The sequence below is a fragment of the Nicotiana tomentosiformis genome, chromosome 1 (genome assembly GCF_000390325.3).
Source record: "Nicotiana tomentosiformis chromosome 1, ASM39032v3, whole genome shotgun sequence".
Taxonomy (NCBI): domain Eukaryota; kingdom Viridiplantae; phylum Streptophyta; class Magnoliopsida; order Solanales; family Solanaceae; genus Nicotiana; species Nicotiana tomentosiformis.
Genome location: NC_090812.1, coordinates 92,698,127 through 92,720,627, shown reverse-complemented (window position 1 = coordinate 92,720,627; position 22,501 = coordinate 92,698,127). Strand labels below are relative to the sequence as shown.

The following is a 22,501-nucleotide window of genomic DNA, read 5'->3' as shown; positions in this document are numbered from 1 at the left end:
CGTAATACTTTTTATAAATGTGAATTTCTTTCATTTTTTTTTTGTATGAACAAAAAATCTAACAAGTGAAATTATTATATTCCACTTTTTACCCATTTTTTCATCAGAAAATATGTAGTACTAAATCATATTTTTACACTATTCATTTTCTTTCTTGGTTTGTCCAAGAGTTAATCGTTCGCATAGCTTTATACTCTTATATATTCTCTTTCTTGCTTTTTCGGGTTTAAGTCTGATAACTTAATAGGAGTAGTATTATTCGAAAACGCACATAGTTTAAAAGTACTATTGATATCATATACCGTGCATTTTTTTTTTTTGTTTTTTCCTGAAGTTTCAAGCATTTTGTGTTATTGAACGAGTAAAAAGATATCTTGAAATCAAGTCATCATTTTTCTTGAATTAAATTCTATTATTATAACTTTCAAGTGTTATTATCATCTCATTTTATTCTTACTTCATAGTTATATATTATCATTTATTCATTTATTAGAATTTAAATATGCCACGAAAAATATGAATCAAGTTGTTCAAAACTAAAATAAAAGAGTTAAAAACTTTTTTAATATTGTCCAAAATATTTTTAGGAGAGATCGATTATAAAAAATTATTAATAATTTTGTATCTCAAAATATTAGAAAAATAGAATTCAAATATATATATATATATACCACGTATGTGTGTGTGATTTAAAAAAAAAAATAAAGTGGGTTTTAGGCCACAAATACTGTTAGGCCGCCACTGCACTCAAACATCCCAAAATCCAGCCCCAAAAACGAGTCAAACCCCATCTTTAACCACTGAAAATCAGCTCCAAAAACGAGCAGAAATCACCCACAAGACCAGCCCCAAATCAGCCACAGAACAACCATGAAAACTGGTCATTTTCGCACCTTTTAACACCCAAAATCTAGCTGAAAAATATCCGAAAATCACCCCCAAAACAGCTCCAAAAGCAGCTGAAAAACAGCCACAAACCCACCAAAAAACATCAACAAAAACGCACCCGAACAGCCATGTAAAACCACCCATCAACAACCACCAAAAACCAGCCAAAAATGAACCAAAACGACCTCAAAAGCTCCAAAAAACGAGCTGAAAGTCTGCCCGAAAATGCAGCCATGAACCTCCGTTAAACACTACCAAAATCAGCTCCCTAAAGCTCCCTAAATAGCCGCAAAACCCACATCCATTAAGACCAATCTCCAGCTCCAAAGCTGCTGCAAAAACGCAGCACTTCTCCTTCCCAAACCAACCAAAAACACCTCAAGGTTGTCCCCATTTTCCGAGTGGAATTCGTCGCATGGTTATGATTCGAGTCGATTTCTTCCGACGAGTTTTCTCCGGCGAGGTTGCTGATCGATTTTCCGTCAAGGCCTAGTTGAATTATTGAGATGCATATGCTTAAAATCAGAGTGTTGCCTTTGGAGGTCAATCTTCTATCTTTCTTTTACTATTTTAGTTGAGTGTTATGTCATGCTTGCTTCTGTTTAAGCCATTTGATGGCTTCAATTTGCTTAAAGATTTTGAACCTATATTGAGTGTTTAGTAAGGTCTATTTCTATTCATTCTATGTTATTTATATTTCTTTTAGTTTGACATGTGACTTTAAGGTGATATAATCTATTTAATAAATCTCATGCTCGTGATTTGAACCTTTGTTAAACTCAATTACTGAAGATGAATACATTAGGTTGCGAAAGTGATGTCTTGTGATTCTCTGTTAATGTAGTGCCATATGCTTGCTAGGAAAATTAGGCCACTTCGTTCAAGTGTAAAAATGCAGTAAGTTTGGGTTGTTCAATTGCTGTGGGTCGTGGATTGATTTTTTGGAAAATTAGACTTAGGCCAATCAATTTAATCTCGCTAAGGCCCAAAGTAGTAAACGGATGCTGACCCATTTCATGTTTAATAACAAAGCTAGCCCATCTTTTCATAATCAATTTACTTTATTTTTCACAACTATTCCATAATTTATGGTCTCACAATAATCTTAAATTAGTTTAGGAAAATAATTAATGAATAAGCGTAGTTTATTTTAGGCGCGATTAATGATAAATCATTGTGACTATGGGTACGGTTCCCGTGGCATAGTCATGATACCTAATTCCAAACTCAAGTGCGTGTTTCACGCGACTTGACCCTAACTTCAAATAATAATAAAATAAATATGTTGTAAGTTGCGGGTGTGTTTCACGTGGCATGATTTGCAATGTGTACAAAAATAAAGAGTGCACGACATTGCGACTTGTTCAAATAAATCCCATAAATGGCTAAAAATTGAAAGCGGTATAGAAGCGTTAATGTACAATACGTCTTTAAACATGTAATAAACCAGATAATTAAGCCAAATATTAATTGTTAAGCGATCGTGCTAAAATCATGGAACTCGAGAGTGTCTCACACCTTCTCTCGGGTTAACAGAATTTCTTACCCGGTCTTTTGTGTCCGCGGGACATAAATAGAGTCAATTTCCTCGATTTGGGATTTTAAAATAAACCGGTGACTTGGGACACCATAATAAATATTCCAAGTGGCGACTCTGATTAAATAAATAATCTCATTTCGAATAATGTCACGTTAATTGAAAAAACTCTCCTATCCCTCGGAAAAAAAAGAGGTGTGACAAATACCAACAGTTCGCCTAGAACGGCAAAACCCATCGATCCCTTTTCTCGCTAGTTATGTTATTTATTACAGTTTCACGATGCCCATAATATTAATACTATGAGTTTTCTTATTAATTTTTTTATGGCCATGTTCAAATAGTTATGCGCTTATACAATGCGATTGATACTCCCTCCGTCTCAATTTATTAGTCATGGTTCTAATCAACAACAACAACTCAGTGAAATTCCACAATTAGGGTATGGGGAGGACGGTGTGTATACAGACCTTACCCCTACCTATGAATGTAGAGAGGTTGTTTCCGAAAGACCATCGGCTCAAGAACGGAAAAAAATGGAGCAATAGAGAAACAATAGCAACAACAATGTAATAAGACAATGTAAGCAAATAATACAACGAATAATGACAGAGTTCCAAGGATATGAAACTACAAGAATAGTGCAAATCCTACTGCTAATACTGACGTGTACCGTATATAAACAAGGGACTAAGAATAAGAAGGTACCTGACTAGTATAACTATGTACTATGTACTACTAGTAAGACAAGGCAAAACTCTAGAATGTCTGTCAACCCACCACCCTAATTTTCGACCTCTACATCTTTCTATTGAGGGTCATGTCCTCGGTAAGTTGGAGCAGAGCCATGTCCTGCCTAATCACCTCACCCCAGCTCTTCTTATGTCTCCTTCTACCCCTCCTCTGACTTACCACGTGCAACCTCTCGCACCTCCTAACCGGGGCATCAACGTCTCTCCTCTTCACATGACCAACAGTCATGGTTCGAATCACGAGGGTCAATTTTTTTTAACATTGACCATAAATTAGACATGGATTTTCTAATTTTTTTTAAAATAAATTTTTAATAATCAAAAACTACATAAAAATACTATAAATCATAATAATTTATATTTTAAAATAATTATAACATATATATGAAAAATATAGTCAAAGAGTACAACTAGTTGACTCCCAAAATAGTTACTAAGACTAATAAATTGAGACGGGAAATAGTACGTTACGATAAAAAAAAAATTAAACACCTACGAACTTAAAATTTTGAATCTGTCACTACGTATGTGTAAGTACATTGTGTATTTAAAAAACACATAATAAGTCAAAATATGCTTATAATCCATCTTATAAACTTTAACTTACCCAAACACTCTCTTAGTTTGAAAAAAAAAATACTGTAAAATTAGTTTTGGAGAACAAGTGAAAACATGTTCGAACTACAGTAGCTCAGATTTTTTTAAATCAAAAGTCACTAGAAAGTTTCTTTTTCACTTATTATTACAAGATACTACTATATTTTTTCACTTTGCGGAAACATCGCCCACAGGAAAGGAAGATCCGGGAAAGATTCCAGCGTCTCTTACGGATATACCAATAATTTTTTTTTGCTTAGCTGTCATCACTACTTTTTCCATTTACACGCCAACCACTACGTAATAAAATGCATATATTTACCAAAAAACCTACCTCCTCTCCCCTATATAAACCCCCTCTCCACAACCTTTCAGACCTTCTTTCGCCCACTTTCGGTTTCACACCTATTGGTATGTCTCAATTATTTCTTCTTTCTCCTTTATCCTTTCATTTTATTTATTGTTTTCTTTTTATTTCATTTTCTCTGTTTTCCTTTTTGCTTGCGTTTTCATTTCCTTGTTTTTTTATTTGTTTGTATATTAATTTTCATTTTTGCTGCTGTTTCTCTTATTTCTTTATCCTATTTACCGCATATTTGTTTCTTAAACTTATAAATTTCGATGGCGTCAATATATTTTGCGTAGAATCAGCCTAATTTTGATTATGTAGTGAATCCTTTTAGACCTGAACAGATCGAGAAGGATATTGGGATTTCATCGGGTTGATTGTTTAAATATTATGCTTCTGTTATTGTTGAATTTTCTATTTTTGGCGATTTTGCTAATACTTTGCTGCTCTGTTTTTGTCTTGCAGATTGATTTGCCTTTAATTGTTGCAGATACTCTTTGGATTTGGATATACACAAACTTTGAAATCTTCATTGACCCATTGAAATAGGGTTTCACAAATAGTTTTTATGTTAGCTTCAAGTTATTCATGACCCTCATGCGTCGAATTCGTATTATGCACTCTTTCTCTGTAGTCTTCCTGTACTGGTTCTACGTGTTTTCATGAACTAGCCCCCCTCACATCTTGTTTTTCTGTCCATTCTGTTATAGAAATTCCAAAATTAGAAAATCCTAATTCGCAAAACCTAGCAAGAAAGCAGTAGTCCCCCCCCCCCCCCCCACCACTCTTTGAATTCCAATAGTTGTCAACGATACACTAGACATGGCTTCGATACAGCAACCAGCTAGTTCAGGTTCTGATGGCCAACGATATGCTATGAACGACGATAGAAAACGAAAGAGAATGGAGTCCAACCGTGAATCTGCAAGGCGGTCACGGATGAGGAAGCAGCAGCATTTGGAGGAGTTGATGAGCCAAATGACACAGCTACAGAATCAGAACGTTCTGTGGCGTGAGAAGATTGATGCTGTGGGAAGAAACTACCTGACCCTTGATGCGGAGAACAATGTCCTGAGGGCTCAAATGGCAGAACTGACTGAACGCTTGGATTCGCTCAATTCGCTCGCTCGTTTCTGGGCTGATGCTAATGGACTAGCTGTGGATATCCCTGAAATTCCAGACACTTTGCTTGAGCCGTGGCAGCTTCCTTGCCCAATTCAACCCATCACTGCTTCTGCTAATATGTTTCAGTTTTGAGCTACTGCTCTGCAGTTCTGAACTACTCTGCTCTTAGCTTGAATTCTTGTTTAATCAGGTGTTGCTCTTGGATTGGAATATGCGATCCTTAGTGGAAGTGGACTTTGTTAGGGGTTGCTTACATTATCCTTTTTGCAGTCGGTCACTGTTTTTTGTTTATTGTCGGTCGGTAGTTTCTGTTTGTATTAGCTTGGTGTTAGTTTGGGTGTTGTTGGTGCTCCAAATGTTTAGCTCTGGTGTGTTCGCAGTTTCTAGCGCTGTGTCAATGATCTTTGCTCTCCAGTTTTATAAATAAATCTTTTATGTGAACGAGCATGGCCATTGTTTTTGCGACATTGCAATTTTCATTCTGCAAGGTTGTGGGTAATCGTGGTTCTGTTTGTCACACTGTTGGTGGCAGTGTTGATTGTTTGGATCATATGGAGGTTGGTGATACAGGGCAAGGCTTTTCACACACAATTCTTTTTCTGCTTATTCTTAGAATACGCGTTCAAGAATGGAACATGGAACTTACTCCAAAATCAAACATCATAATACCGGCTGAGGATTTTCTGCCTATTTTGTCGACAAAAGTTGCGCATCTATAGCTGAATGGCTTGTTAAATTGTGGAGAATGATGTGTAATTCCATTTTTAGGTGCTTCTCGTAAAAGGTTATTTACGTCACTCGGGTAGGTTAGCCATTTCATTATATTTCTAGCGCTGAGGCCAATTTATAGGCTTATAATATTTGGTCAGTGACAGTGCGGTGTGGCGATTCCTAAAAAATAAATTATTATATATTGTTAGTCTTTATTCGAAAGGCAATCTTTACCATGTCAAAAGATAAATCGACAATTGACTTATGGCTACATAGTGACTATGCAAATGATTCTTAGTTTAGGGGAAGTTGGTTGAGAGTTGGAAATGTGATGTCCTGCACCAAGAGATTTAGAGCATGAGAACAGAGTATTGAATAATGACTTCTGATTTATAAGCATAAGCTGCGTCAGTTTCACTTTCTTTGGTCTTCAATTAGCCTGCGAAGCCGAGAATCTTCGATGTTCAAACTTGAAAGAAGTGGATAAATTTTTTTTATAAAAGGTGTTCAATATATGTTATATATCTCTAAAATTTAAAATTTTATTTATATATAACGTAATTTTTCGAGTAAGGGTGTTCGCTTGACTACCTTGGGATAATGGAGCTTCGCCCGTCCTCTATTATCAGTCTCAATTATGTTACTTCTGATTTAAGTCTCTATGTATTCTTTATAATAAAAAAGTGTCTCTAAAATTATCTTTTCAGACTTTCTGAGAGCTAGGTATAAAGTATAAACAGACAAGGATTCCAGCTCACACTAAAAATATATAAATGATACTACTAGTAATATAGCGACAAGATCGAGTAAAGTAGCAGACAAGGACTTTCAAGAAATATAGATAACTACTAATTAATTTCTTGTTATACCATAAATTCATATAGCATAACCATCCTTAAACACAACATTCAATAGGTTTGTATTGTATATATACTAAGCTAAATAGGACAATTTCTTTCATCATACATATGATATGAGTAGCCTATTTTAGAGCATCCAAAATTTAAAGGACTAAATTACATGGCATAAAATAGAAGTATGTGGTTAAGAAGCAGAAGTTTGCTTGGAAACACAAACAACTATAATCAATTGTCATATACACGGCACTCATCAGTCTCAGGATTTTCCTTGCAATAACCTTCCAAAGGGTCAGAGTTCTGCTTCTGCTTGTCCCGTGCATGGCTAGCTGCTGCACTTGTCTCTTCCACTACATCCCAAGCCGCCGCACATTCTCCGCTAGCTGGATTCTCTGAGCATGCTTCCTCTGCGCCCTTGACACTGTCAACCACAAGGTCAGAAAGCTTATCTGGTGCTGCTGACACTGGCTTAAGGTACATCCTACGGGACCCAAATTGAGCTGATTTCTTCCATGGATTGTTAAGGCATGGGAACTTAAACGGCTCAACTTTGGAGGAGTTGGATGCCTTGGCCAAAACTCTTGGAGTAGTGAGACTAACACCAGCAATTGTTGCCATTCTCAAGATCTTTTTTCCCCCTCTCTGTTTTACTCTTTTGTAGGATATGATGTTTTACGTATGAGAAGGTGTACATATATATAAGCAGAGCATGGAACGACTATTGAGCGCACATTTCTTATCATTTTTATAGCCACTGCTGGACATGCACGTTGTGAGAGATATTGTGGTAAAATATCTTTTATGTGCTCTGTTTCTCTAGGATCTTTATCGTAGAAAATACAAAATCTAAAGCATAAAGCTTGATATTATTCCGTGTGTTAGTTGGAGTTTAGATGATGGTCCAGTTTGGTCACGGAATTTGTACCGTTCACAGAAATTCAAGATTGATTAATGAATCAAACAAGGATTAGTTTCTTCTTAATTTGAAATTGGATAATCCTGGTTAATAGTTTTTCAAATTGGAGTGTGAACAAAGGGTGAAATCAAGTTTAACTTGTATATATTACTACTGTAGTAAAACTTTAAAGCGTCAATGTAATAACAATAAGTTGAAGGAGTTGCTCGAAAAATAAAATATATAGCATGATATAAATATCAAATTTAATTGATCGTATAAATTTATTTATATTGTCGGTGTATATAATTAAATGGCACGCAGTGACTAAGTGAATTTCACTTCTCCAACTTTCGATACTTAAGCAAAATTGAGGCTCTAAAAAGTCCAAACTTCTAAAAATCAAAGGAGCTGTCCACCACACACTTGTTATTCCATGTCATTCATGATGGTGACATAGGTACTTTAAGAAAACTAATAACACAATCTATTCTTGAAAATCACTGTTTACCCCAAAAAAATGAATAATAATTTAATTTGTTTGTGATTTTAAGGATATATGGATTAATTCAATATAAACGGTAAATATTGCTAGATTGAAAAAATAAAAGATGTAATAAATTGTCAAATCACTCGAAAACAAGGAAAAATGGATGATTCTAGACTTGACGGCAGCCTCAATGAGATATCCGTCCTCGATCCCAGACTTATAGTAATGGAACACTGATCAACAAGTGTAAGTAGGGGTGTTTATAGTTCGGTTTGGATCGGTTCTTCCCTAAAAAGAAACCAAACCAAGTAAGTTGGTTTTTCAAATATTGGAACCAAACCAAACCAATTAAGTCGGTTTTTTATCAATTCGGTGTATGTCGGCTTTTCGATTATTTATCGATTTTTTCTTAAATATGAGATATACACTACCAAACACATATTCTGGCGACTATATTTTCAACATAACACTATCAAACCAATTGCTCTTTGAAAAATCTATTATTTATCAAGATATATTGATGATAATTGAACCAAATAGTGATAAATAATTTTAAGACTCAATTAAAAATAAATTATTTTTAACATGAAATAAATTCTTGTACTTAGCAAAAGAAAACTATTAATCAAACTAAAATATAAAGGTAAAGAACTAGATTATTATAATAGCAAAGAACTAGATTAAAAGTGCAAACTATTAAAATGTAACATAAAATTTTAGAAATTTTGTATAAAAATATACATATATGTAGTTATAATAATAATATTTAAATAGTTACTTCTATATTCGGTTTGGTTCGAGTTTTTTCAGTTATTTTTTTATTAAAACCAAAATCAAACCAAATTTGGTCGGTTTTTAAAATTCAAAACCAAAACCAAACCAAACCGAAAAAGTATCGATTTTTAGTCGTTTGGTTCTATATTTGGTTCGGTTCGGTTTTTTAGATTTTTATGAACACCCCTAAGTGTAAGAACTTTGAATAACAGGAAAATAATAGTATATTGCCTTGGTATGCGTGTTACAATATGCTTAATGAATAATCATACCCCATTTATATAGTAGGGGAGTTTTACCCTAAGTACAATTCTATGAAAGGTAAAAATCCTTCGTTTAACAATTCACTGGTTCTGTGATGATACATGCCAAGATTCACGCCGTGATATCCGGCTGGTCATGGATATCACGGCCTTTTGTTGGTCGTACTTAGCTACCTGGTTGTGTTTTCCGATGCCTTTGGGATTCGAACCGAACTCGGGGTTATGGCCCCGATACTTCTCGAGGTCGGGGGCTTTGACCGGACCCCGGTTCGAGGGGCTCATGGTCTCGATTCTAGTTCCCTACCGTCGCATCTCTTGCCTCGTTTGCTTCATCGGAAGACGAGGTATCTCATGGGCTCGGTTTTACCCGTATACAGATAGTCCCCTCATTTCTCGAAGAATAAGTTTACGGAAACGATGAGGAATGACATGAGTTCTTTGATCCCTTCCTCAACACGTCGTGACACAAAACGACAAAGAAACCGAAACATACCGTCAATGGCGTCATAATCACCCCAAACGCGTGTCAGCCACCGACAGGTCGTTCCTGGATGTAAAACGGCGCAAAGCCTCTATAAATACTTCTTCCTTCGTTCATTTTTTTACTTTTGACCAAGCTTCTACCTTCGATCCTTCAAGATATCACTGTCTTCCTTCGTTCTTCAACATTCTTACCTTCATTCTTCAAATTGCAATCTTTCTTTTACCCTTCACTTAAGCCATCATGTTTGATTTTCTCAATAAGTTTTTACTCTTCATCTCTTCATCTTCTTTCACACTTTCAAACCTTTTACCTAGATAAAAATGGCGAAGACTTCCAAGACTATTCCCAAGAAAGGTATTTCTTCTGCCTCACAGCCGACCACTAAGGTCGAGGAGACCACCCCTAATGTGGTTGTCCTCGATAGGTCTACTCCGGGCGCGGCCACTGATGAACCGATGGTCTAACCCCCCTTGAAAATGTTCGTCCCCGGGGGGTGTTCGGTTAATAATGACTTTAAGGTCGAAAAGCCCTCTTCGGTTCAAAGCCGATGCAAGGCGGTGTCACGGTACATCTGCTCCATTACCGAGGCCGTTCTTCCTGTGGTTCAAAAGGACTACGGCTGGACGGATAAGGACGTAGTGATTCCCGGGCCTGATGACGACATTACTACCCATGTTGAGGGATATTTGAGTGTTTACACTTATCCCTTTACACTGGGCCTGATGGACCCGGTCATCTTAGACTTCTATAGGAGGTACGAAGTATGCCTCGGCCAGATCCACCCATCACTATGGAGGATCGTGATTTTTCTCCGATTCTTTGTGAACAAAATCAATTCTTGCATGTTCACCACCGATCATCTACTCCTCTTGTATAGTCCCCGAATCTTCCGGGGGTGACTGATAAAGCTTGTATGTCGGGCCAGCAAAGCCCCATTTTCCAGTATCGATGAGGACCAGGATCGAGACTGGTAGGGACGCTTTGTCCGGGTGAGGACCACAGACTTGATCCCTGCCTAGTGTAGGCCATTCCCCGAGAAGTGGAACGTATCATGTAAGTATAACTCTCTTTTTAATGTCGATTTTATGTTTTATCTTGCTTTTTCTCGTCGGTATTTGCTGTGGTACAACCCTCACTCGAGTCCCAAATGCCATTCCTTGGGTCAAGGAGTGGATCGAGGGCATTTGGTCATAGATGCCTTATGCCGAGCATTCATGGCGCGAGCTCTCGAAGGGCCGTTAGGAGGCCTGTTCTCACAGTAAGATTTCTTTTCCTAAATAAGGAGCACTAGACTTTCTTTTTCAACACTACGTCTTCATTGCTTCTCTTCTCTTTTTTGCAGGCTTACCTAAGACCATCGAGTTTTGGCCCTTGGAATGGGGTGAAGACCTACCCGCTGATCCTTCAGTTTTGGGGCAGCCCGGGGCCACAACAGGAGAGAAGAAAAGAAGGAGGGTTCTGAGTTCCCCGAGCTCGGAGAAAAAGAAACTAAGGAGAAGGTTGGCTCGTAAGCCAAAGGAAAGTTCCAGCTCTCGAATTCCAGACTCGGACTCGCTTTACCGGCTCAGTAACGAGCCCGAGGAGGATGATCTTTTCGTGGCCTGTGAGTCATACATCCCCGAGGAGTGGGTGGCAACCGAGGGGGAAACGACTGAGGCTAATCCCCCTTGGGTTCAGGAGGCTGGTACAAGAGCGAGGGCCAAGACTTCTCGAGAAGCCGGCTCTGCCCCTCCCCGCCCGGTGTTATAGAAATTTCAGGGTCTCCTTCATTTACGGAGTCCATGTTCGATGAAGCCCGAGTGACGAAGGAGCGATCCAACAAAGGGGATCATGGCGCGGACGATCCCCTCCATTTTTTTTTATGGTGTGCACTCAATCGCTCTAGAAGACTTCTCTGGGTTGGGTGATTTAGAGGTGCCGAGGAAAAGCTCATCCTCGGAGGTCGATGGGCCGAACTCGAGCCCAAAGTTGATCAACCGGTTCCCCGCCCCGAGCACGGATCCTGGTCGGAAGCGGTCAGTTAGCATCACTGTCCCGGAGGATATCCAGTTCCTTTTCGCCCCTGTCGGAGTGGCTAGCTACCTCCAGTGCCTGGTAAATAAAGAAGACCAGGAAAAAATAAAAGAGGTGGATGTGCTGTGTTTGTTCAACGAAGCACAAAAGGCGCTGAACCGGGTAAGGCATCATTACACTCTTTTGTCTTTGAATTTAATTTTTGATAGCTCTCATGCCTTTTCCTTTTCATATTTTTGCAGGCCTCGGTACTCCATCATGAAGTCTTTCTCCGATACCGGGCTGAGGTTAACCAGTTCAAGGCTTCTCAGTGAGCTACGTTCGACGCGGCTCGGAAGGAACATGCCGACCTGGTGGAACAGGTAAAGATCTTTGAAGTTAGCGATGACGAGTTAGACATGACGACTAATGGTCAAAACCCGTAAGTTAAACAGTAGGTTGACATGATCGATCAACTTCGAGTGGAGATGGACGAGGTCAAGGCCATTGCCAAAGAGTAAAAGGGAAAAATGGACCGATTGGCTTCGTAGAATGAGACTGCCCGAGAGCAGCTGGCCTCGGTGGAGGTCAAAGTTTGGGTGTCAAATTAGAAAACTAAGGCCCGGGCCCTAAAAATCGAAGACCTCCAGTCTCAACTGGGATCGATTATCGCTAAATGGGATGCCTTTGGCAAGGAGCTGGAAATAGCCAAGTCAGTGACGAAAACAACCAGGGTCGATGCTGAAGAGATGGTGGCTCAGAACCGAGTTGATGTTAAGGCGGCCCAGGACCGCTTGAAAGTCACTGTTGAATATGTGAAGTGCTAGTCCCGAAGAGAGGCTCTCGAGGAGGTCCATGCCCGGGGTTTTGATCTGTCGGTCGAGATCAAAGATGCCAAAAGGCTTGAGGTCGAGGCCAAGAAGTTGGCTAACCCCGAGGATGAGGAAGGCTCTAAGGACTCCAGTGACGAGGCTGGTTCCGGTGGAGATTAGGCTCAGGTGCCTTAGAGATGTTTCTTTTGTTTTTACATTTTTGTTCATTTTGTTGGGGCCGTTTGGCCTTTGTAAAGATCTTTATTGGAATATATATATATGGATTTCCTTTGGCAATTTTTAAGTTAGTTTCTTCGGTTTCCTCTTTATAATTGCAAATATTTCCAATGCCTTAGCACGAAATAAAGCGTAGTAATAGGGTCTTGTTCGGAGGTTCGAACATGGCTCGTTCTCGATGTAATTTTGTTTGAAACTTATGGGGGGCTTCGTATGACCGGAATCCTTCCCAGAAGTGCGTATTTAAATGTTCTTAGATTATAGTTTTGCCGATGCTAGCCTTTGAACCGGTTTGGAATTTTTGAAGGCCTTATATTTTGATTACGGGTTTCGGACGTCTCTGGGTCATTTCTAGGATGATCATAGCCTTTTAAGTTCGGTTATTTCCTAATAGGCTTTGTACCCCTGGGCTTCAATACTTGAGCTGTCCGGGCTTGCCTAGGATGATAGTTCCGAGTGGCGGTGATTTCTTGGATCCAGATAGAGCCAACGCATAGGCTCAATATCCAATCCATCTGTAACGAACAAAATTTAATAGTCTTAAGGGACAAAACATGTATATACAAGGTAGAAACTTTCTTTTATTTCTGTGCGCAACATACAAGATTGCAAATATGTACAAGCTTAGTGTTATGTCTTAAGTGGTCTATGTGTGCACAGTTCATTTGACCGTTTGGCCCTTACAATAAATCCTATCCACCGAGCCCAGACTATTGAAGCACAAAGTTTCCTTGCTTGCTAAAATCATAAAATCATTATCTGAGGGCAATGACCCCCAGTATTCGAGGTCGATCATTGAGAGGGCTCAGATACTGTTGATGCGACCCTAGACTCCGGTTCCCAACCGGTCTTCAATTCTAAGTTAGCACGATCTACTGTTGCCTCGTTAAAAACCTTGTCAGAAAACCCATTTGATACAAAATCGATTCAAGGAAAAAAGAGTGCAATGTGTGCTTTCGGGCCTAATAGCTGCATTATTCTTTGACTGTTTCCTACCAGTGTTAGTCCAATTTGTAATATATATGTAAATAAAAGAAAGGATGGGGTCATACCTTAGCAATAATATCGTTTTATGTAGGTTACGGTCCAGTTGTTCGATAGTCGCTCACCATTCCTGCTTCGAGTTTGTATGATCCTTTGCCGGTAATCTCGATAATCTGATATGGACCTTCCCAATTCGGTCCTAGCTTCCCCTCGTTCGGGTTCCGGGTGTTTAGTGTCACCTTTCTTAACACTAAGTCCCTAATATTGAAGTGTCGGAGGTTGGCTCTCCGGTTGAAATACCTTTCGATCTGTTGTTTCTGGGCGGCCTCGCATATCTCATCCAATAATTCTAGGATTATGCTCATGGCCTCATCGTTTGAATCTTCGGTCGTATATCGGAACCTGAAACTCGGTTCTCCTACTTCGACTGGTATTAACGCTTTGTCACCATAGACCATCGAGAACAGGGTGGCCCCGGTACTAGATTTTGAGGTCGTACGACACGCCCACAAGACTTCAGACAAGATTACCTTCCATTTTCCTTTAGCGTCGGTCAATCTCTTCTTAAGGTTCTGGAGTATAGTCTTGTCCGTAGACTCTGCCTGCCCATTTCCACTAGGGTGATAGGGTGTTGATAAGATCCTTTTGATGTTATGGTCCTCGAATAATTTGCCCACCTACTGCCGACGAACTGCTTCTCATTGTCACATACGATCTCGGTCGGCATTCCGAACTGGCATATTATGTGGTCCCATATAAAATCAATAACTTCTTTCTCCCTGACTTTCTCTAATGCCTGGGCTTTGACCCACTTAGAAAAAATAGTCAGTCATAAATAATATAAATTGAGCCTTACCGGGTGCCTATGGTAGGGGGCCGACGATGTCTATCCCCCATTTCATGAATGGCCAAGGTGACAGGACCGAATGCAGTAGCTCCCCGGGCTGATAGATCATCGGTGCGTGCCTCTGACATCCATCGCACTTTCGTACAAAACTCCTTCGCATTTTTTTCCATATCGATCTAGTAGTAGCCGACTCTGATTATCTTACGAACCAGCGATTCGTCACCCGAATGGTTTTCGCAGGTGCTTTCGTGAACTTCCCTCAAGATATATTCGGTATCTCCCAGTCCCAAACATATGGCGAGTGGGCCATCGAACGTTCTCCTGAATAAGGTGTTATCTTTGGACAAACAGGACCTGGCCGCCTTTGTGCGCATGACTCTTGATTCTTTAGGATCCGAGGGCAGCTTCCCGGTCTTCAGGTAATCTATATACTTATTTCTCCAGTCCCATGTTAATCTTGTCGAATTTATTTCGGCGTGGCCTTCTTCTACTACCAATTTCATAAGTTGTACGACCGTTCCCGAGCTGAATTCATCGTCATCAACTGACGATCCTAAGTTAGCGAGAGTATCGGCTTCGCTGCTTTGATACCGAGGTACATGTTGCAGGGTCCATTCCTTGAACCGATGTAGCGTTACCTGTAGTTTATCCAGGTACCTTCGCATTCGTCCCTCTTTGACTTCGAACATCTCATTAACTTGGTTTACCACAAGGAGGGAATCTCATTTAGCTTCGATCACATCGGCCCCCATACTCGGCCTCGTTGTTAGTCAATTTTACAGTTCTGATAGATTGTCTAACTACATTACCCGTCGGTGGTTTCAACACAATGCCAAGCCTGAAACCCTTTGCGTTCGAGGTACCGTCCGTAAAGAGGGTCCAGATCCTCGACGAAGTCCCCGAGTTCAACAACAATTCCTTTTCGACCCTGGGTATTAAGTTCAGAGTGAAGTCAGCCACGAAGTACGCCAAAATTTGAGATTTGATGGCGGTTCGGGGTCGATATTCGATATCGTATCCACTGATTTCCACGGCCCATTTGGCCAATCACCCCGAGAGCTTGGGTTTATGCATTATATTTCTCAACGGATAAGTAGTTACGATACATATGGGATGGCATTGAAAATACGATTTTAACTTCCTAGAGGCGGCTAGCAAAGCGAGCGCCAATTTTTTCAGGTGAGGATACCTAGTTTTGGCGTCGCCTAGAGTCCTTCTAACATAATAGATAGAAAATTACGTACCTTTCTCTTCCCAGACCAGGACTCCACTTACCGCTATCTTAGATACCGCCAAGTACATGTAAAACTGCTCATTCGCTTTCGAAGTATAAAGCAAAGGCGGGCTCGAAAGGTACCGCTTGAGTTCTTCCAAGGCTTGTTGGCACTCCGGAGTCCATGATAAGTTATTCTTCTTCTTCAATAACGAAAAGAACCGATGGCTCTTGTCGGAGGACCTTGAAATAAATCGACCGAAGGAGGTTATGCCCCCGGTTAACCTTTGGAGGGCCTTGACATTGTCCACCATGGTAATGTCATCTATGGCCTTTATCTTATCAGGGTTGATGTCGATTCCTCGGTTAGACACCATAAATCCGAGGAATTTACCGGACCCGACTCCGAATGCACATTTCTCCGGATTTAGCTTCATATTATATTTCTTTAATATGTTGAAGGTCTCCTGCAAATATTTCAAATAGTACTCTGCTCGCAGGGACTTAACTAACATGTCATCAATATAAAACTCCATTGATTTTCCTATTTTCTTTCGAACATCCGATTTACTAGGCGTTGGTAAGTGGCACCGGCATTTTTTAGTCCGAATGGTATTACATTATAACAGTTGGTGCTGTATTTAATGATGAAGGATGTTTTTTCCTGGTCGCCCGGGTCCATCTGAATTTGGTTATACCCAGAATATGCGTCGAGAAAACTGAGGATCTCGTGGCCGGCCGTCGCATCGATCATGCAATCGATATTAGGCAAAAGAAAAGAGTCCTTGGGGCATGCCTTGTTCAAGTCTTTGTAGTCTATACACATTCTTAATTTATTCCCCCTTTTAGGGATTACTACTATGTTTACTAACCAATCTGGGTATTTAACTTCCCGAATGGATCCTATTTTAAGGAGTTTACATACCTCGTCTTTTGATGAACGCATGTTTGACCTCGGACTGAGGCCTCATCTTCTGTTTGACCGGGTGGAACTTTGGATCTAGGCTCAGCTTGTGAGTAGTTATTTCAAGCGGGATCCTTGTCATGTCAAGGTGGGACCATGTGGAACAATCTATGTTAGCTATAAGTAATTCAATGAGTTTTTTTTCTGAGCTCGAGACTTAACCCCGTTCCCAGGTATACCTGCCGATCGGGCAGGTGTTCGATCAATATGACTTGCTCCAGCTCCTCGACTGTTGATTTGGTGGCATCAGTATCATCGGGAGCTATGAAATCTGGGAACTTCGTAGTCGTCATCCTCGCCCATTCTCTACTTTTCCGGCTCGGTTGGGACCGATATCGGTGATTGCTATTTGGTTCCTTCCTTGGTGATCGAACTCATATTCTTTGGTGTCGAGAGTACGGATATCGGTACCACCTAATCAACCGCAAACATTTGCTTTGTGGATGGTTATTCAGCGTAAATTTTTTTAATCCCTCCCGGTGTCGGGAATTTCAACACCTGGTGTAGTGTCGAGGGCACCACCCTCATGTTGTGAATCCATGGCCTCCCAAACAAAGCATTGTATCTCATATCTACTTCGATCACGTAGAACTTTGTTTCCTGAATGGTTCCAGCGCTATTCACTGGTAGGGTTATCTCTCATTTAGTGGTCTCGCATGCCATGTTGAATCCGTCTAGAATTCGGACTGCTGGCACAATTTGGTTTCGTAGACCCAGTTATTCTACGACCCTCGATCTGATGATATTGGCCGAACTACTTGGATCAATTAATACACGCTTAACTCAAGATTTATTTATGAGTATAGATATTACCAGTGCATCATTGTGTGGTTGCACGACGCCTTCAACGTCCTCGTCGTTGAAATATATGGTTTCTTCAGGCACGTAATCTCAAGTCTATTTCTCCCTTGTGATGGACACTTTAGTGCGTTTTAACATCGGCCCCTGGGGGACGTCGACCCCATCAATAATCATGTTCCTTCTGCTTGATCTGCTTATTGGAGTCCATATTCATGAAACGATTTTTGGCTCGATCGCTCAGGAATTCTCTGAGGTATCCGTTGTTGAATAACCGGGCTACTTCCTCTCTCAGTTATCGGCAGTCTTCGGTTCTGTGGCCGTGAGTGCCATGATATTTACACATTAGGTTGGGGTCCCTTTGGGCAGGATCAGACTGTAAAGATCGAGGCCACGTATGTCTTTGATGCGTCCGATGGCAGATACAATGGCAACAACATCGACGTTGAAGTTGTATTCCGATAACCTTGGCGCTTCCTTAGGCCTATCAAAACCTCTTTTGCTCACGAGCCCCTAGTTATTTTGTCCTTGGTCGCCTCTCCTTTCACTTCTCACAAGGTTTTGTCCAGGCCCATTACCTCTTCGATCTCCATTGTATGGTTGATACTGGTCTCTATTCTATCTTGGTTCACAATCAATGTCTCTTTTTGATCTGTCACTGGCTCTGACGGGATAAACAGACCCGGAAAAGGCCCCAAGCTGATCATCTTCGACCCTAATTTTTGATTGGTACCGGTTATGGACGTCGGCCCAAGTTACCGCCGGATATTCTATCAGATTTTGCTTCAACTTATGTGAAGTCAATGAGCTTCGAGCATTGAATCCTTGGGTGAAGGCTTGGATGGCCCAATCATCCGCGACCGGAGGCAGGTTCATTCGTTCCATTTGAAATCGGGTCACGAATTTTCTAAGCATCTCGTTATCTCTTTGCTTCATTTGAAAAGGTCTGACTTTCTGGTCTCGACCTTGATGGCTTCGGCGTATGCTTTCATGAAGGCATCTGCAAGCATACCAAACGAGTCAATAGAATTGGGGGTAAGTTGTGTTACCATATCATAGCTCCTTTTGACAAGGTCTCTCCGAATATTTTCAGCAGGACAGACTCGATCTTATCATCCTCCAAGTCGTTCCCTTTGATGGCGCACGTGTAGGAGGTCACATGCTCATTTGGGATTGTTCCGTTGTACTTAGGAAGCTCGGGCATGCGGAACTTCCTTGGTATTGGCTTTAGAGCTGCGCTCTAAGAAAAATATTTTTGAACAAACTTCTTAGAATCCATGCCCTTTAATATAGGTGGTGCTCATGGGTTTTGGTCGACCCTGGAATTTTAGATTTCCATCTTTTTGTCATTGTCTTCGATTTTTTTTTTACCCGATTCTACCCGTTTTTTAAGTTCCTCAAGCATCTTTATGATATCGGGGTTGGTCCCGGGTTTGGCCTCACTCGGCCTTTCTACGATCGATTCGTTTCTGCGAGCGTTCTCCCGGGATAGTTCGGGCTCGACTCTATTGGGGGCACAACTCTGGTTCTACAACTGGGTTATCGCTGCTTGTTGAGCTTGCAACATTTCGAAGATTACTCGCAGGTTGATTCCATCACCTTCACCGTCGAGTGTATTTTGGGCTTCCGAAAGGACTCCCCTGCGGATGCTGTTCTCAGGATGGGTAGGTAAATTCGCATTGATGGCCACATGTGAATTAACGTCGATCAGGTCCGCAGTCGGAACTCCGTTGGGGTCGACAGGGGGAACCTCGTTACTGAGTGCCATATTATTATTCTCCCCATGGTGACCAGACGCAACATCTACGTTCAGAGGAGCAGATTAAGAGTTTGACATTTTAAACTTTGACCTGAAATTAAAAATACTTAAAAGAACAAGTGTGAAATAGGGTGTATTATGGAGATTTATATCAAATTGCCACTATTATCCTTAGCCCCACGGTGGGCGTCAAACTGTTTATCCCAGAAAACGGATAACAATTAAATTTGTTTGTGATTTTAAGGATACATGGATTAATTCAACACAAACGGTAAATATTACTAGATTAAACAGATAAAAAAATATAATAAATTGTCAAACCACTTGAAAACAAGGAGAAAGGGATGATTCTGGACTCGACGGCAGCCTCAATGAGATATCCGTTCTCGATCCCAGACTTATAGTAACGGAACACTGATCAACAAGTGTAAGAACTTTGAATAACAGAAAATAATAGTATATTGCCTTGGTATGCCGTTAATGAACAATCAGACCCCCCTTTATATAGTAGGGGAGTTTTACCCTAAGTGCAATTCTATGAAAGGTAAAAATCCTCTGTTTAACCAATCACTGGTTCTGTGTCGATACGTGCCGAGATCCACGTCGTGATATCCGTGGCCTTTTGTTGGTCGTGCTCAGCTACCTGGTAGTGTTTTCCGAGGCCTTTAGGATTCGAACCGAACTCGGGGTTATGGCCCCGATACTTCTCGAGGTCGGGCGCTTTGCCCGGACCCCGGCTCGCGGGGCTCCTGGTCTCGATTCTGGTTCCCTGCCGTCGCGTCTCTTGCTCTGTTTGCTTCATTGGAAGACGAGGCATCTCATGGGCTCGGTTTTACCTGTATACAATCACAAAAAATAAAAATAAAAGATATAGAAGAAAAAGTTTAGCTAGAGATGCGACTAATTAATAAGGCAGACGCAATTGAAGAATATACTTATATTACATAGTGTATCTCTTACGTTTACCTAATCGGCTAATCCAACTGATAGAGGTATAATGCAATATGTCGCTTCCAAAATTTGGACATTGAATTATAAATATTGTGGAAGAAACTAAGATGGGGTGTCCGCGGAAGGAGGAAACATTGAAATTCTTATTAAACAGAGGAGTGAATTGAATGTGCTTAATTTGAGCCTAAAGCCTTCCTGTTTCCGGGGCATCTTTTCTTCCTTTGCCTGGACACTGTTATTTGTTTTCCTTTTCCTTTACGACATGACATCAGATTCTTTTCCCTCTAGGCTCTATGATCTTTACGTTTTTAAACTCAATCCCATCCATGTTCTAACCCCAAAACTAATTTGTCGATCGGGGTTTTGAGTTTCGAGAAGAAAGAAGCAGACAATTCCTAAAAGGATGAGGGCACAGTTGCTCTCTTTGACAGCAGTTTTTGTTCTGAGTTTCATAGGTACATCTACTCTCGCCTTCTGCATCAACTTCGTGTGGCCTCAAACCATAGACCGATTTACGATTTAAATGTAATGGGTTTAAGGTTTTGAGTTTATTGAAAATATAGATTCAAAACTTCATCTTTATACATTTCATATGCGCGTGCATACACATATAGCCTACACAAATCTTTTTCTTCCGTGGTCATATATATTAGTTTTGAGATTTATACAAAATATAGATAACTTCTAGTGCTTGATTGGAAACTAAATTTTAATATATTGGATTGATACAAACTTAAATAGCTACATGAATAATTAATGAGAATTCGTATAGTCAACCCCAATTTGTTTAAAATTGAGGTGTAATTATTGTTCTTATCATAGGTTATTAAGATTTTCAACCTGGTAATATCTTCATTTAATGACCCTATTTTGTATGTTTCTCTTCTGCAGCCGAAAAATGCAGGCAGTTGGTGGGAGAAGAATCAGCTGCAAGGAGCAAGACCGAAAGATTCACATTCATTAACTGCTTTGACATGAGTTACGGAACCATAGGCTGTTTACTCAAGGAGTTAGTGAAGATTTATTTATTCTACATTAGAGCAACATACGTGCACAAAGTAAGGAATGAAGCAACAAAAGAAGCAGTCCAAGAAAACTTGTCCAAAGGACAAAGTATTGAAGATGCAGTCAAAATAGGACAGCAATTGGGAAATGCTGCGGCTAAAAGAGCATCTTTACAAGCAAAACATATTATGGGGCCAATGGTTTCATCTGGATGGGACTTTTTTGAGGCTATATATGTAGGTGGTACATTGGCTGAGGCAATTATTAGAAGTATTGGCACATTATTGGGGTCATATATTGGAGGAATGATTGGAGAAGGGAAAACTAGTTGGTTGGGTTTTCTTTTGGGAAGCCAATTTGGTAGTTGGATTGGTGGGAGGCTAGGCCTAATGTTGCATGATGTGGGAATTGGGCTGCAATATCTACATCAAATCATGAAAACTAAGAATGATAGAGAAAGCAACTCACTCTTGTTGGTTCCTAGCTAGTGAAAGACCTTCTCTTTGTAATTAAAAGCTTGAATATTATTGCTTGTTAGTGCAACAATTTATTGCTAAAAGCCTTGAACTTTGTAAAAAGTTTCACATTTCTTCAATTGAGTTGTAGCCTTGTGTAATTTGATGCAAACTACAATATGTAATTCCAAGCGTAAAGGTTAAGCGGATCATGGTTACATGATTCTTTCTTATTGTCTTTTCTAATTTGATAAGGGACGCAAGTAAAAAATTGTAATTGATGGCCTAGTAGTGAGACAAGGTGAAATAAAAATAGTTCCGTGTTGCAATTTTCATAAAATATCATTTCATAACTAATAATGTTCCCTCTTCATGAAATAATAATTATTATTTTTCCTTGGTGAATAAAAAAAGTCGTCATCAAAACTTCAATTATAAAATACAATAAAATATTTAAAGTTTTACGAAAATTTATTTCTTGACCGGAAGAATGTCAATCTGGTAAAAGATTATTGCAAATGTATAGCACTAGCTAATATTCACACGTAGTGTTAAGAGTTTGAATTTCAATGATTTTTTCTTCTTCTTGGCTTTGTGTATCTTTCTCTCCTGCTAAAGAAGTAATTGTTTTTAAAAGGCCAAATACATAGTCAGCCCCTTAAATTTGACACCAATTTTCACTTATACACTTTAATCGAGAGTTGTACCTATTGAACACTTTAACTCCAATGAATGTGTGCCTATTAAACCCTTCATAACTTG

General features: G+C 39.9%; 3 protein-coding genes across 4 annotated transcripts; 2 read left to right on the top strand and 1 right to left on the bottom strand.

Annotated features, from left to right (window-relative positions):
- The first annotated feature begins 791 nt into the window (after positions 1 to 791).
- LOC104099608 (bZIP transcription factor 53) lies at positions 792 to 5,689 on the top strand. 2 transcript variants are annotated; one of them, XM_070187754.1, is made up of 2 exons: positions 792 to 1,430; positions 4,589 to 5,689. In XM_070187754.1, exon 2 carries the CDS (start codon positions 4,946 to 4,948, stop codon positions 5,378 to 5,380), a length of 435 nt encoding a protein of 144 aa, XP_070043855.1. In that variant the 5' UTR covers positions 792 to 1,430; positions 4,589 to 4,945; the 3' UTR covers positions 5,381 to 5,689. The 2 variants fall into 2 exon arrangements, with proteins under 2 accessions (XP_070043855.1, XP_070043851.1); XM_070187750.1 differs by lacking the exon at positions 792 to 1,430 and adding an exon at positions 4,031 to 4,185.
- Positions 5,690 to 6,854: 1,165 nt separating this feature from the next.
- Positions 6,855 to 7,527, bottom strand: LOC104099609 (calvin cycle protein CP12-2, chloroplastic-like). The gene has a single exon (XM_009606653.4). The coding sequence runs from the start codon at positions 7,432 to 7,434 to the stop codon at positions 7,045 to 7,047; it is 390 nt and encodes a 129-aa protein (XP_009604948.1). The 5' UTR covers positions 7,435 to 7,527; the 3' UTR covers positions 6,855 to 7,044.
- A 13,016-nt stretch (positions 7,528 to 20,543) lies between these two features.
- Positions 20,544 to 21,972, top strand: LOC104099610 (uncharacterized). Its single transcript, XM_009606654.4, has 2 exons — positions 20,544 to 20,734; positions 21,171 to 21,972. The coding sequence occupies exons 1-2, from the start codon at positions 20,683 to 20,685 to the stop codon at positions 21,770 to 21,772; spliced, it is 654 nt and encodes a 217-aa protein (XP_009604949.1). The 5' UTR covers positions 20,544 to 20,682; the 3' UTR covers positions 21,773 to 21,972.
- Positions 21,973 to 22,501: the final 529 nt, after the last annotated feature.

What these genes read in the sequence shown, in the direction of transcription:
- LOC104099608 (XM_070187754.1), top strand. Translation starts at nt 4,946, where the DNA reads ATGGCTTCGATACAGCAACCAGCTAGTTCAGGTTCTGATGGCCAACGA.
- LOC104099609 (XM_009606653.4), bottom strand. Translation starts at nt 7,434, where the DNA reads ATGGCAACAATTGCTGGTGTTAGTCTCACTACTCCAAGAGTTTTGGCC.
- LOC104099610 (XM_009606654.4), top strand. Translation starts at nt 20,683, where the DNA reads ATGAGGGCACAGTTGCTCTCTTTGACAGCAGTTTTTGTTCTGAGTTTC. An exon ending in TTTTGTTCTGAGTTTCATAG is followed by an intron (nt 20,735 to 21,170) that starts GTACATCTACTC and finishes TCTCTTCTGCAG; the next exon opens with CCGAAAAATGCAGGCAGTTG.